The sequence below is a fragment of the Liolophura sinensis genome, chromosome 7 (genome assembly GCF_032854445.1).
Source record: "Liolophura sinensis isolate JHLJ2023 chromosome 7, CUHK_Ljap_v2, whole genome shotgun sequence".
Lineage (NCBI taxonomy): Eukaryota > Metazoa > Mollusca > Polyplacophora > Chitonida > Chitonidae > Liolophura > Liolophura sinensis.
Window position 1 is genome coordinate 26,573,152 of NC_088301.1, and position 16,251 is coordinate 26,589,402.

Sequence of the window (16,251 nt, forward strand, 5' to 3'; positions counted from 1 at the left end):
ATTCTGGCAGCAATAACAATTTTGGCAGTATGATGTGAGAGTAAGAGCTATTCTGATGGCAAGAGCAATTCTGTCCATAACAGCAATTCTGGCAGCAATAACAATTTTGGCAGTATGGTGTGAGAGTAAGAGCTATTCTGATGGCAAGATCAATTCTGTCCATAACAGCAATTCTGGCAGCAATAACAATTTTGGCAGTATGATGTGAGAGTAAGAGCTATTCTGATGGCAAGACCAGTTCTGTCCATAACAGCAATTCTGGCAGCAATAACAATTTTGGCAGTATGATGTGAGAGTAAGAGCTATTCTGATGGCAAGAGCAATTCTGTCCATAACAGCAATTCTGGCAGCAATAACAATTTTGGCAGTATGATGTGAGAGTAAGAGCTATTCTGATGGCAAGAGCAATTCTGTTCATAACAGCAATTCTGGCAGCAATAACAATTTTGGCAGTATGATGTGAGAGTAAGAGCTATTCTTATGGCAAGACCATTTCTGTCCATTACAGCGATTCGGGCAGTAGTAAATAAGATTTTTTGTTGTGTTTGTTATAAGATTCTGGCCGCAAGACCAAGCAGCAGTCATAGAAATTCTGGTGTCATAATAAAAACATTGACACTATTGACCGTCCATTCTGTAAGTGTTACTCCCATCAAATGGGCCATTCTAGACGCAGTTGTCACTCCCATCAAATTAGCCATTCTGGATACAAGTCTTACTCACATCAAATGGATCATTTTGGATGTAATTTGTTACTCCCATCATAAGATCTATTCTGGATGCAATTGTTACTCCCATCAAATGGGCCATTCTGGATGCTATTGTTTCTCCCATCAAATGGCCCATTCTGGAAGCAGCTGTGACTGCCATCAATCATTTTGGAGTAACACCGACGCTCCCACAGAAATGGCTCTTTCCGTTATATTATCTATATTACCTAAACACCCCAACATAAAATGTTGCTCACAGGTGATTCTTGGAATAGATTTCATGAAAAAAGGAAAAGAAAGAGGAGAATTTCTTCCTGGTCTGCGTTTTATTCATAAATAGGTTAAAGGATGTCAGGTAACAGATATGCACACCATATTGGTGGAAGACATTTAACTGAGCAAACAAATCGCAATTTAAAGTCCTACGAACAGCGAAAGCAGGAGAACCTCCAAATTCCAAGTTCAGGTATTAACGGGAACCTCACTTGTCTTCGCAACTGGAAGGGAACCTCCTTAACCACTTGATGACCACTTGACCATGGTCAGTTCCCAGTTGCTAACGATGTTGGACCAGAAAACAAGCCTATCAGAATACTCGTCAGCTTCATACATGTATGTAAATCAAAGAATGTGCAGACGTGGGAAGGTTTTGCAGCAGCCTGCGGATGATCGTGGATTTGTCAAAAGTTCTGCTCGGTTTCCTTTTACCATAATGCTGGTTGCCGCATAAATGAAACATTCTTGAGTGGGGCGTAAAACACCAGTTTAAAATAAGTTTTATAAATAAATAAATAAATAAATAAATAAATTAATAAATAAGTTCTTGAAAGCCATGAATAAATATATCTGATTAATGACGAGGAGGCGCAGTTGTTGTGTAGTACATCATTTATTCCAGAAAGTTGACAAACTCTCCTTTATAAATAATTGAAATAGACTATATACAGACAAACCAAACTGCATTGAAATGCGTGTTTGTGTAACTTTCAGTAAGGTACTAAACGCATAGTATTGCATCAATTTATAAACAGTTATACAAACAACTCATAATCCCCTGGAACGTCAATGCAAACAAATAACTTTCATCTTGCAAAAAAAGAAAAATGGGCAAATGTATAGAACATAGACAGTTTTATGTCACATCCATGATCAGCTTAGTATTTAACATGTTGAAAGGGGGAGTAACTCTCAGGAGCATATTTGTACCTGATATTGGAAGAGTTGTCTCCCTTTATCGCGTTCAGCGTCATCGTTGCTGTCGACGTGAGGTCAATTACAGTCAGTAAATGATAGCAGGTGTACAAGGTTAAAGATAATGACTTGAAGCGATATACAAAGAGCTGCTGAACAAAAACCAACCGTGAGACGCACATAACGCCTTCCGATCATTTTAACAGCGTGGCTTGATGTCAGGGATATAGAGTCCAAGGGTATTCACCACCCAGACTCATGTTTAACTAATTTACTTTAGCTAAGATTTTTTATTTTTTACAAAAGACTCATTAACATTGTCAAATCGCTTTACATTTGAAAAGATTGTCCGATGAGAGATGATCAAATTGCCAGAGAACTAGCAATCTGGGATTCCACAGAAACAATGACGTAATACCAATATATGTAAATTATCTACATCACTTTGCTTTTGAAAATGAGGGTATATAGGTTGTTAACATGCCACGTTTCGTCGTAAGACTTACAGACCGTAGTAAAGACAACGATTTAAAACCTTACATAGTCATTGTCTAGTATGTATACAGTTTTTTCACACTTTATGTGCAAGTATATTCTATGTATCTATGAACGTATAGTCTAAACTGTGCCCTAGATCACTTCCACATACTTCAAACGGTTGTGGAAGTTAGTGCATCAACAACAACAAATTGTGTCGTTTATCATGAATTCCACTCTAAACTACACTGTATATCAGCCGCTGTACACGGTTTGCTGAGATTGCTTAAGGTAAACCGTTCAATCTATAATGAAATATCACCCAATGGCAAAGTACAAGAAACTGAAATTATGCTATTTCAAATAACAGTTTCAATAAATCCAAAGTCACTTTGGAAATGACTTTGTTTTGACGGCTGTCATTACTCCAGACCGGCAAACCCGTATAGGAACATCTATATATATGTATATAAACATAACAGCTCGTATGACTACACAAGCACTTAATCATTCATTACAAATCATACGTTTGCATATTGAGCTACACAATGGGCTAACGGTCTGTACAGTATCACATGTTACATGTAAGAACCATATAGATTTATACACTTACAATATATATATGTATATATATATTGAATTTGTTTTAATTACATACGTATAAAACTAAATTCTTTATGAAGCCGAACTGAAATTCCGTGAGAGAATCGCTTGAATTCAAGAATTGCAACACTATGCTTACATATGAAAAGCTAACGGATCGCAACTATACATGTACACTTACCTATACCGGTACACATTGATTTGTCACCTCAGTCTGACGTCACCAATTCAAGCGACAGATTCACAACAACAACAACATAGCGTACAATGTAATGATTCATCTACAAACTGTTTCCAAAATTTATGGACACCAAACGGAACTAGGGGACAAATGTAATAATTGTATAATCAAGTCTTTGGGGAGAAGCGTGTAAGGTTCTATACGAGGTCTCAGGAATCGTCTTCAAGTTCCAAAACAAATTCACGTATTTATAAAAGTTTTACCACTGATATGTAAACAACAGTACTCACAACGTGCACCAGTCAGTGGATGATTAGCAACGCCACGGAAACATTGGAATTAAGAGTACTTTTCTACGTGGATCTTTACCAACACCCGTATTAATAATTACAGTACACAATGACATCTTTGAAGGGAACACTCGAGCGATATATCATCGCACGCTATAGGCCTAAATAAGGTGCGTGGGGACCCTTAATCGATGACCAATACAAATAAATTGGGCCTACAGCTCACACAAATCACATTGGCATTCTAACAAACCAGAAACTGTAAAATGCGAGTCATGATTGCGTTTGATAAGGCCTACATCATAGCCTTTGCTTCAGTTAAAAAGACTCGTAGCCAGCCGCCATCTTGGAACGCTACAATGCGTTTTTTATGTGATAGGGTTAGTCTGTGATGAATGAATATGTCTGACCGGTCCGCTTCTACACGCGTTTCTAAGGGCTAAAAGGTAGCAAAAAATTGTTACTACTTTGTTACTCTTGCTGTACAATTTCCAGTGAATATAGTATTATATAGCGTGAAGGTTGGTACTTCATGTGAGACGACACGGGAATGACTAGGATCAAACATCTATACAGAGACATAAATGACTAGTGGAAAACAGCCGTGTAGTGATGGCAATATATTAAAACTTACTGGAGACTAATATAGGCCTCTATATATATGAAAAACAACCGAATCACTAAACACAATTCAACAAAGATTAACCTCCACCCATATATCTATATATACATTCGCGTTTGTATCACGAATTGCTGAAAATGTGGAAAATAACGGCATCAAACCTACATTTCGCGTAACCGGAAAATTTGCAAAACAAAAAACAAACTTTTGTCACCAAAATGGGCATATTTAAATGATATGATTTAAATAAATACATATCAAGAAGGAGCAAACCATATAGATCTAAACGATCAAAACAGAGATAAGATTGGCGTGTCCTAAGGAATCCTATATCTATTTTACGAATACATAGCGCCTGTCAACTTTACCGCCTCAAAAACGATCAAGGGAAAAACAATGAACACATAAACAAACAAGCAAACATTAAGTCTGTATAAACTACTTTTGCTTTCCCACAAGCAGAGGACACAGAAATAATATCCACAGCTTAACCTGTTAAATTTCGTCTAAAATGTTTATGTTATGCTTGAATCAATTATAGAATTAATTTGAGAATTATTTTGCTATCAATTTTTGCTTAAGGCTTTTGTTATATGGCAGTACATTTTAGAAGCTCGGGGGACTTCGGTAATTACCTAAACCATTTAAAGCGTTGGCTAATCTTACAGTGTATCAGAGTAACGGGAAGCCTGAAGGCACTTCAGTTTTATAATATTTTGGAGAAGTGAATCAACATGGCGTTTATAATGGTAAACATATCATAAGTGGGATTTTACGAAATTTGTTTTCTTTTTTTTAGGAATTGATGGTCAAGCTCACAAACACAAAAAAATTAGTCTGTTTAATTTAACAGAAAATATGTTGTCTGAGTGATGCTAAAATGTATTCTGTTATAACATAACACTGTGTCATATCCAACATAATATCCTGTTAGTCTAATAGAATCACTGTGTTGAATTAATAAAATTACCAGGTTAATTTTTTGAGTGCACAGAAGGAATTTGTTTTTTTTTTTGAAATGTATCATCAGGATTATGAGGAAGAAATTTTAAGCAATTATCGTTTATTTTTAGAAGTGTCGATCTGGATTATATCCATGGAATTTTACGCAACGTGTATTTTTTCGACGTTTGCATGAAAATTGATATCGGGGAATTCTAGGAAATATGTATTTTTGAAATTGCTGGTCAGGTGTGCACGAAGGGTTTTTATAAAATATGAATATATATAAATCTCAATTACTTACCCCGAATATTTTCGAAAAATGTATATTCGGAAGGGAAGTGTAAGTCAAGATTTCGTACGAGGAATTTTATTTATTTATTTGATTGGTGTTTACGCAGTACTTAGGAATATTTCGCTTATACGACGGCAGCCAGCATTATGGTGGGAGGACACCGGACAGAGCCCGGGGGAAACCGACGACCATCCGCACGTTGTCGCCAGACCTTGCCACCTTCCGAGGAATTTTAAGCATTTTCGAAAGTGTATCTTGAGGTTATGCTTGGGGAATATCTGAGAGCAAGATTTAATTTAACACGTGGGATTTTTACAAAACATGATTATCTGAATGTGTACGTCGAGAATATATGTCCCAGATATGTGCATTTTCGTCATTATTATACGTGTGAAATGTTACGTAACAAGTAATTATGGCAGTATAAGCCAAGATGACGCGTGATGAATTTTTGGCATGCGTAAAGTGAAGGTTAAACTTGACGTAAGCGGAATTTTACGAAATGTCCATTTCCTACATATACAATCTGGTGGGAAATGGTCATTTACGGAAGTGCAAGCAACTAAATGTGTGTATGTCAAAATTACATCAGGTGAAATTTTCGCCAATTGCTTGTCCATTGCGAAGGGTTTCATTTAAATCAAGGTTGCTTCGGTAATCTGAGATAATTTTCTTAAATTGAAGTCGTGTTACAAAGCCACGATGCTCAATATTATAACTAACAGTATATTTAGATTACATTTCGAAGTTGTCATAAAAACGGGCTTACATGTACGCGCAAAAAATGTCTGAGAAAAAAGTGGGTGATACCTTTGTGGGATGAAACTATGTACACATATCTGAGAGTAGGCCAAGGTCTAATTCAAGAAACAAAAACCCAAGATATCATCAAATATATAAACAATTCTTGGTACAAGTAAATCAAATAGGGCTAACCGTGTATGGGTAACAACATCAACAAATGTTTTCAAAAAGACACAATCTGAATTTCAAACCAGTCTCTCCAAATATCGAACTGTCTTCGTTCAAGGTGCTCGTAGGCGACAAATCAATCGATTCCTTTATTCAGATGCTCTCATTTTTCATTCAACTAGATTCAGTCCCCGAAAGCATTAGCAAAATAGTACTGAACGAAGGTCTGTCTGATGTGCAATCTCAAACAAAATGTGACTACATCCAAAGAGGTGAAATAACTTTTCTTTTGCTTTCAAAACTTGCAAGATGCTTAAATGTGGTAACTTTATATCTTTTTTGTGAGATGTGATCACAACAAAAGGAAAGAAACATCCATGGAAGCCTTCAGACTCGGTAAAGAGAGGTACCAATACTCCATTAGCAGGAAGTAGGCGCCGTCTCCAACGCTCGGCGCATGTCAAGCCACACATTCTTTCGCGGCTGCGCCGGAAGAGCGCCGGAAGTGGGATACGCTTCCGCTCCCGACGCGTGTCTCAGCCAAAGGTGGCGAGAGGAAAGGTGGGCAACTCAACATGGTTGCTCGCTGTACTCCACTTTCGTCATACCGGGGATTCAACCTCCATCCTCGCCAGCTTTTTCTCTAAACGGGCTTTCTCCCTCAGTGCAATGTCTAATTTTTGGTTGAGTTCGACCTCCGAGGTCTTCCACAAAACGACCAGCTCCTCTTTGGACAATTCGTCGAGCCTCTGATGTTGATGCGCAAGCTCCACATCGTCAACATGGCCTTGCAGGCTTCTGCGTTTATTCATCAGCGCTTTCAGCCGATTGTTTTTGATGGGTAACGAGGGTTGCCTTTGAGGTAGTGAAGTCCTCTGACGTTCCGGGTATTCCCCGCCCCAGCTTACTTTCCTCCGCTTGGAGCCACCTCGGTAATAATGCCGTGGCACCGAGTCATCCAGAATTCCGGGTAAGTCCCCACACGATATGTGACCATTAGGTAAATTGTCAAACCGCATCAACTGTCGAGGCGTGTCATAATCCGACGCCGCAGTTGGAAATAAGATCTGGCTTCCACCTGCGTGCAATTGACTGTTGTTCTGCATATTTGAAGAGGCAAGATGGTTTTCGCTTCCGTTATCTAGTAACATAAGTTGACCGTCTTCTATTGAGGAGGCGTCTTTAGTCGTATCACTTTCGTTATCGTACGACCAGGGCCCAATAGCCGGGTCTTCACTCAGGAGCCAATCAGCTTGCCAGTTGTCCGGCCAGTCCGTGGAGCGCTTTCTGATGGCGCCGTTGCCGGGTTGTAGATGAGACGTGTCAAGCTCTTGGACGGCTTCTTCTGTCGCTCTACCAAACTCCTTTAGCGGAATTTCAACAATATGTGGCGTAGTGGGTGTCAGCTCAGGACTATCGTCGATCAAATGCTTGTCTCTCAGTTCTTGCATCCTGAAAGTACAGGAAGGAGGACATATAGTATAATAGGGGAGCTGGTATATTAAATGTTTTCCCATAAGCGAATGCGTACCGAGCAGAATTTGTCTGGTATAAATAGGTTAGGACAAAATACTGATGAACAGCATGGTAGCGACCAGGTAAAAAACGTTTCATCTAATTTTTCATACTTTTCCGGAAGGAAATGTCTTACATTCGAACAAAAAAAATGATTTAAACTGACAATTTATGTCTGAACCACTGGGAGTCTTTAAGGCCAACACAACAAGGTCCTAATCGAGGTAAGAACACGTTGTATTCTGCTGTAACGCTACAGCATATATACACACATAATACACAACATACACACAAACTTTCTACAAGAAAGAACAAAAGAGTTGGCAGGAAGTTTTACCGTTCACTGCTTTTCTTTGCATGATTTCGTCTTCATTCCACGCTGTATATACCTGGATACTTGATTGTTGGATGGTCTGTGTTAAATGTCATTTTGTGAATTGGCATTGCGATTGTTGAGCTGAAACGTCCTTTCTGTTTAACGGATGGTGCGAATGTCTGTTTCGACGCATAGGTTTTACGAGTTTCCATTTCCATCATCTCTAACGAAACTCACCAGAGCAGATAAACTGTTGTATGCTGTTGTTATGCCTCGAGTGACTTAACCGAATTATTTCGTATGACACCATTACGTACGAGTGGTATACCGAATGAGATGATCAAGGGCTATCAAGGGATAATGGCGGACAAATTTAAATTCCCCAGTGACGCAACTCATGTAATGAAGTAATCCTCTGGTTCAAAAGATGGATTTGCTTTATTATATCACCAAGGAATTTAGCTGATAATTTTTCAATAATTCACGTCGGAAATGCATAGATTTGGTTAACCCATAGTTTTTTTGGAATTTTCAGGAACATTCCGAGGTAAAGTGCCAAGCAGTCATTTGAAAAACGTAGTATGGCTATAGAATGGTTTTATTCTAGACTTTGAATGGGACAACCGTACGCCAGCCATCGTTAACTTCCACTCACTGGGCTCACTTTCACAAAACCTTTCACATTGTGAAGGTTCTTTGTCCTCTATCATTCATTCGACGGTTGCCCGCATTATAGTGGAAGGAAAACGGACAGAGTCAGAGGAACTCCGACCATCCACAGTTTGCTGGAAGGCCGACTAGAGAGGAAAACAACTGAGCAACGACCACATTGGTTAGAGGCATTATGCCAGGGTAAAAGTACTTAGATGTCATGCCAAAGGGAAGAGTCATAATAGTCTATTTTCAATTTCTCAACTAGCGGGAAAAATCTGTAAAAAATCAGACAAACAGTATCCTGTGTATCTCTGTCGACAAGTTAGTCAAGTCGTACATACCACTTGGCCTTTTCAACAACATCGTAAAAGTTTCTGTTCAAGCGCTTCGTTTTTGCCATGTCTGCGAGTTTGTTTTTCTGTATCAAAACAAAGAAAAAACACGAACAACATAATTAAATTCACAGAACATATATTACATCTGAATAAATTAATCTAAATACATTAATCTAGACTTTATCTGAATATAGACTAGTCTAGAATTTATTAAGTCTACAGCCCATTTCTTAACCTGTAAGAGAGCTCAATAACTGGTAATCTGGTTATTAAAATACAACATCAGTTACATTATCGAGAGGTGAAACCAGCCAACTGATGCCACCCAAATGATACCTGACTAGTATCAGACAAACAACCCGACACGAGTCTGCATCCCATTCTGCTGATGTTCATGACAGGTTTCTATCAAGCATGCTAGGGTTCCCGACAAACAAACCGACACGAATGCACAGCCGAGTCTGCAAAGGTTCTCCACAAACAACCCGACACGAATACACAATCGAGTCTGCCAGGATTTCTGAGAAAAAAGCCCGACAAGAATACACACTCGAGTCTTTTATGTTTCCCTGCAAAAACTTCTTGACAGCAATTCAAGTTAGAGACAGTTAACAGTGTTTCACTAGCTTATGGAATAAAAGCAAACTACCTAGCCTACACTACAAAAAAACTTACACTGTTCACCGTATACTTACTCTTATTGTACTTTTCTGGAAGAGTCTCGTGAATTCTCTATTTTTCATGATGCCGAGTATTTCCTTGGCCGAGTCGTGGGCTGATACGAGCTCCGCACTTGTGATGATACGGTGTAACCGCTGTGGATGACAGCAAGATGGAATTATTAAGTGTTTGTTTATTATATAATGCATGGATTGCAAAGAATTACGCTATGAATACTGATGAAATTTGGTCAGCCAACAGCTCAACACATGCACAAATACATCAAGGGGGTACCTTTACCCTTGCAATGGCTACTCGGGTCCAAGCGGGATTGACCACTATTCTCTTACAATACATGGGTAATACGCTGCCACTGTGCGAAGAAAAAGTTATCACAAGGACAAGTATGAAGAACAAACTGCATAGGCTTACGCCCGCAAAAATATTCGCCATTCACAGAGACAAACAAAGTTTAACAATATTCCTGATCAGAAATCCTCGACTTTCTGATATTACTCATATACTGTCGTCAGTAATAGGAATCCAAAGCCGGCAATAAGATTTGCTAAATATGAGACAATTTAAATTGAAATTTAATTAACATGTTAGATATTTCACCACAATGTAGACTGTACCTTATGGAGGACACAAGTCAAAAGGAAAAAAGTATATGGCCAATCTGGGTTATGTTCAAGAAAGCAATTTTATTGTAATGAAAATGGCAACACATGTTATAAAAATATACATTATGTTGCTTGTACAGCCTGGATGAACAGAACCCAGCTTATTAATGTAAGTTTGCCATTTTATTATTACTTGCACAGCCTTGACCTTGTCCCGGTTTCATGAAAACGGCACCACAGCTTGCCACATGGAGAGTTCTGCATCCGGTAAGATGAGGGAGATTTCAACGGTGTGCAACCTACCTGACTGATGAACATGAGGTGAATGCTCCTCCAGTTGCTGTTGCCGGGCCTCAGCCGGAGGTAGGGCACCAGCCACTTGTACACCCCGTGCTCTAGAAAGCACACCAGGATGCCCACCCCGATGCCCACGCTCAGCATGACGAAGAGGCCCGCGTGGTGGGTGACGGCCAGCTGGGACTCTTCCTGCGTGCGTCTCTGCTGATAGCACTGCGCATCTGCAAAGTGGATCTCCACCAAGTCGTCGATCTTCCCGTTCTGGTGGTACGAGTAAATCTTCTCGTTCAGAGGCGCCTGTGTGCAACGTGTAGAAGTGATGGATGGAGTGACTGATTGATCGAACTGTTAACTTGTTAAATTGTAAACGACGGTGGTCAATATTTTGGGTGGATGAACCCGGAGGAAACCAGAGTGCTGACCTCAGACAAGTTCATATTGACGAACTTCTCTAGAACGCAAGTTATTAGTGTAAGCTGTTGTTGGAAGACAGGCGGTATTCAGTTAACGTATCAAGACTGCGTGAATGGCCACACGAGCGTCATGGACCGCTTACTGTCACCATTTATGAACACTGAGAGCGCGGGAATCTACAAATTCCCTGTCCAATACTGGGATTTATTGATTTGCGTTTTACTCCGAATTCAAGAAAATTTCACTTATACGACAGCGGCCAGCATTAAGGAGACCGTGCAGTGCTCGCACGTTACTGGAAATACATGTATATGGTGCAATTCATCTATCACTAACCCCCATTTTGATCTTTTTGCTAAACCGTGTAAAACAAGAAGAGAAAAGAAAGAAAAAAACATTTAAGAATATCGAATTAGCCAAATCCTGAATAAAAAAAGTTATTTAGACTGAATAAAGTATTCCAGGTTGACAGAGGTCTATTTGGTTAAGTGTTTTATCCCATTTTCATGAAAGTGCTTCAAGTTGTTCTCTGCATTATGTTAATTTAAATTAATTTAAGAATACTTAAATATCAAACAAATAAAATCTGACAGCGAACTACTGGCCGACTCGCCAGTGAGGCCAATACATACTGTACAAAGTACAAAGCATTTTCTCACAGGTGCATGCCATAAAAAATTCTAATATGTACCTCAAGTTGATAAATTATAAATAAAGTCAGCGCCAAAATCTGCTGTGGGCGACTCAATTTTACCTAAAAACTAGTCTTGAAGTCTTCTATGTTAGGAGGAGAACTGCCTTCGGAAACTACCGAAGTGTAGTTCGTACATTTCCGTTAGAACTCTTCTCAGAAGGTAGCGAACAGTACAGTTCGTTTTCTGCCTGACGATCGGGACACCGAATGTTGGACGTAGGTTCCGAGTTTACACGAACAAGCCGGTAGTTTTAACGACTCTCATTGGCTGAGAGGCAACACACCCCCAGATTCCCATAAATTACAGGGTTTTAAAGATGGAGGACGCGATGGACTCAGCGATTTATGCCAGCTTTGCTGTTTTCAGGCTTTACGTGTATGGCGAGGAAAAATCGCAAAATTATGCAGCAAGAACCACCAGATAGAAAAAAATGTGCTCCTTTTAGCCTGTAGTGTCATAATTTTAAGTTTTCTTTTCCTTTAATTCATGCATATTAAGGAGCTCTGATTTAGGTATTCACGTATGAGTGATTTTTCGGTACAGTACTTTTGTAGTTGAGACAGCCATCAAGTGTTTGCACAATTCTGAACGTAACTCGTCTTCCTTGGGTTGCTACGGAGAATGACAAAATATATAGCAACTGGTAACTACCAAATTAGAGGATAACCATATACTCGCCATTGCATCATTAGAAATCGACAATAAAATACAGTTCACGCATAAATATTCTGTGGCGGAGGAAGACGACTAATGGAATCCTTGTAAAATAGGCCCTTACATGAATGATAGTGATAAAACAACAGGGAAACATTTTTAAACCATAAAACCCTACATAATTCATGACATAATTAAAAATGTCAAAAACATAACTCCTCCATTTCTATCCCTCAAAATCCTGTGGTAATGGTGTCGATTTGGACCTTAGTCCACTTTTACAAAGACATCTCACAATGGAAGCAAAATAAAGACTAATAATTGTTCTCCAAATATACTATGGCTTCGGATATAACTAGGGAGAGATCTAATACACTTTTGCCCCGCTGACTTGTTTACTTGTCAGTACTTTGTACAGTATGCGTTGGCCTCATGGGCGAGTCGGCCAGTAGTTCGCTGTCAGCTTGTCGTCAAGAGAGACACTTTAAGTCGTCGCCTGCATATCACTATTTTCTAGGGGATAAAAACAATACTCGCGAGGTTTGGTCTTCTTCAAACATCCTTCCGGTTTATGAGCTCTTAAGATGGCGTGTGCCATGTGGCGGTGATAGCTCTGCATATCTAGACCTCATTACCGATCGGACTGTCTATTCTGTTTGGACGTGTCGCTTGAACAAAACATGACAGATTCAAGTGTCCTGTTTTCTACGTGCAGTAACAGGGTCTGGTGGCACGAATCACGTGGGATAAGAATACAGCTGCTACAAGAGCTATCATTCCGATCATTCAAGAAAAAGACAAAATGGCCGTGCTGCGACACATGCGCATTTCAAAAATACATCTTACATTCAAGAACAGGAAGAAGAGCATTCTGAAAAACATCACTGGCTTTCCATACCGTTGCTTGTCACATCAGCTAAAAGCATGATGCTTCGTCTTCTTTAAAAGCAAAGATATCAGAGTATCTTGAGTTTTACAACGATATGTATATATCACGCGGCCGTAAGTGGGAAAGTCTGCTAGCAACCTGCGGATGGTCATGGGTTTCCCCCGCGCTCTGCCCGGTTTCCTACCACCATAATGCTGGCTAAGTGAAATATTTTTGCACCAATCAAATAAATAAATAAATATACATCACGTGATATTCGCGATGCTTGTCGAAACAGGCTATAATTCTAATTATTAATAATTATTATAATTCTAATTTCACTGCTCCCCACTCGTAAATTTCTTGCCCGAGTCTGAATTTGAACCCATTCTCCCTGTCCGAATGTCTAGAAGAACAAGCACGCATCTAAACCGCGCGGCCGGCTTTGACCCCTATTCTATAAAACAAAAAAAATCAACCTATCACACTGTCATAATGCAACCTAATGACAAACGACTTTGTTGAGGTATTGCTATAAACTCAAGTTCTGACAAAGTTGTCTCATGCATTCACCGACTATTGGCAAAATGACTTTACACCAGCTACAAGTACATGCATGAATGATGTCTGCGGTTTGGTGGCGGTGTTTATGTAAGGAAAACCAAAGTGAATTTTCATCAAATTTCGATGTAGAAATTCCTCAGACAACTGATTTCCATTATGTATGGTTTATTATTTCGGTGGAAACAAAGTTTGTTTGCTTCATGAAGCTACTTGACGTTGCCTCGATTCTTTTTCTGTTGTCAAGTATCTACAAATTGATGGAAATGAAAGAAATTTGATCGAAACGTTTCTTCACGTTTTATAACCCTTTTGACGGTGAGATGACCGCTGAGTGCTGATATTATTGCAAAATAAATCCAATACCATTTACTTAAAGATGAAGTTTACACTTGACAAAACACATAATCAATTCCCCTTGTTTATAGCAGCTTCTTTTTCCAGGACACGCCTACGGTGATTTGTAAACAAAGAAAAAAAATTAAAGCAAAAGTTCAACATTTTGTAAATCGGGATGGTCACCAAACTGTTTTCTTAGCAAACCCATGCTCTATGTAATATTTCTGAATCAAATTGTATTTGTTTTAGCTACAATGATCCCTTCTATGGGAAGACGGCGTCGTTTTTCCTTTTGTTATAGATATGGTGCATAGTTGGGTGTATTTGTTTAAATGCGCATGCATCTCAGAGAATTCTTTGTTATTGTCCATTTGATGTACACGTGAATTAAACGATATCATCAGTGAAATTTCGTCGTTTACCGATTTGTCTCCTACATCTAGTCGGCTAGTCAGTAAGTCAGTCAAATTAATCAGTCAGTCAGTTTTTATTCGAAGAGCACGAAATACTCTTCACGAAAATGTTATGTTTTATTGCTAACTGGGTGGATTTAAAAATTACAACTGTAAGTATTTCTAGCAAATTATAAGTTATTTTAGCTATACGAATCACATGGAAAATTTACATCTCTGTACTGTAAATGCCTTTTGATTAAACCAAACACGTTTGATTAGCCAATAGCAAAAGTCAAAGTCAAAGCCAAGTTCACTTTTCTGATTGGCTGAAGCAGCAGTTTGATTGACAAGCGCCACGGTAAATCAAATTCAGTGTTAACAGTAGACTGATTCTTCAGCGTATACACACGCTACCAGTCTGCCATGCCATAAATAGCCCACGCAGTGAAACGTTTTTTACATGGCTGAGCAATAAAGATGATGAAGAAATAAGTGTAATAACAACTTTTTTCTTTTTACATTATCCATTATATGGGTAAAATATATCGGGAAGTGGCGTGAGATATAGTGGATGTTATAACGACATGGCACCCAGCCGCTATGTGGGTCGTGTTTTTGAGCGGAGTAGAGAGATGCTGAGCTGTATACAAGGCCTGTTGGGCCGGGCACTAACATCCGGTTCGTGTAGTCAGCTGCGAGTGGCAGGGGACTATCATGCCGTTAATATATCTTATTAATAGATTCCTTGTAAACAAGGCCATTTTTCTAGCGATTCCAGCCGGCGGTGTGTTTCTCTTTCACGATCTCTAAACTCGAACGTCTTATTGATCACAAGGAATAATATAACAGATTCCTTAAGATTTTTCTCTCCACATTTGTTTTGACAAGACCGCTATATCGCCTCGTCCCCCTGGCATGTCTTACAAGCTACTAAGTTACGTCACCGGTTAATCCGCCATGTACATAGACAGTCGATTCTGCTACGTAAGTTTGTTATATCCGGTTTAAGATCGAAAGCAAACGCGAAGGCAATATTCTAACACAGGCGTCTAGATCGTGACCAATGAAAGACGCCAGCTAGCACAACTGCAGTCAGATTACATTGACTTCCGATTGTCATGCCCAGAGCAGAACAGGATTTTCTTACAGCATTTGGAGAAATGCGATCAGCTATCACTCAAAACGTGAAGTCAGCTCGGTGCCATGGTTACCGATTTTAACCACGTGACATGTGGATAATATAACTGTTTTTTCTTATAAAGCAAATCATGATTTAGCAAAGAGACATCTTCATATATCAGAGGAACGTTTCGAATAACCACACGTAAGGGTTTGTAACCTAAACAACGGTTCATCTTCGACTGAAAATAATATATGAAAAATCAACGAGTTCCCGACATTTGAAGGATTTCCACTTATTCATTTTCCGACTCAATAAACTGATTATATTCCCAAAAAGATTACATAACACTGGATGCATATAGCTCAACTGTTAAAATGGCTCATGTTAGCAAATCAATGAATTACTGGTTGAACTACAGGCTGTGTAGTCTTGCCTGATTTACGTACTCAGTAATATGTTTACTGATTTTATGAATAAATGATGATTTATCTCATTTACTGGCTCTGTGTTATTTCCTCATGAAAGATGTACTTGACACATTTACCAGCCCAATAGTGTTTAGATTGATTTACAAGTTAA

The 16,251-nt window shown here is 39.1% G+C and overlaps 1 protein-coding gene across 1 annotated transcript in view; it reads right to left on the reverse strand.

Moving 5' to 3' along the window:
* Positions 1-6,820: 6,820 nt before the first annotated feature.
* Positions 6,821-16,251, reverse strand: part of LOC135470788 (glutamate receptor ionotropic, NMDA 3B-like) — a 39,220-nt gene continuing 29,789 nt past the window's right edge. Inside the window, 4 exon segments of the mRNA XM_064749830.1 lie at positions 6,821-7,675; positions 9,050-9,126; positions 9,739-9,858; positions 10,630-10,920. Of these exon segments, the coding sequence (XP_064605900.1) occupies positions 6,826-7,675; positions 9,050-9,126; positions 9,739-9,858; positions 10,630-10,920 (1,338 nt within the window). The 3' untranslated portion in view covers positions 6,821-6,825.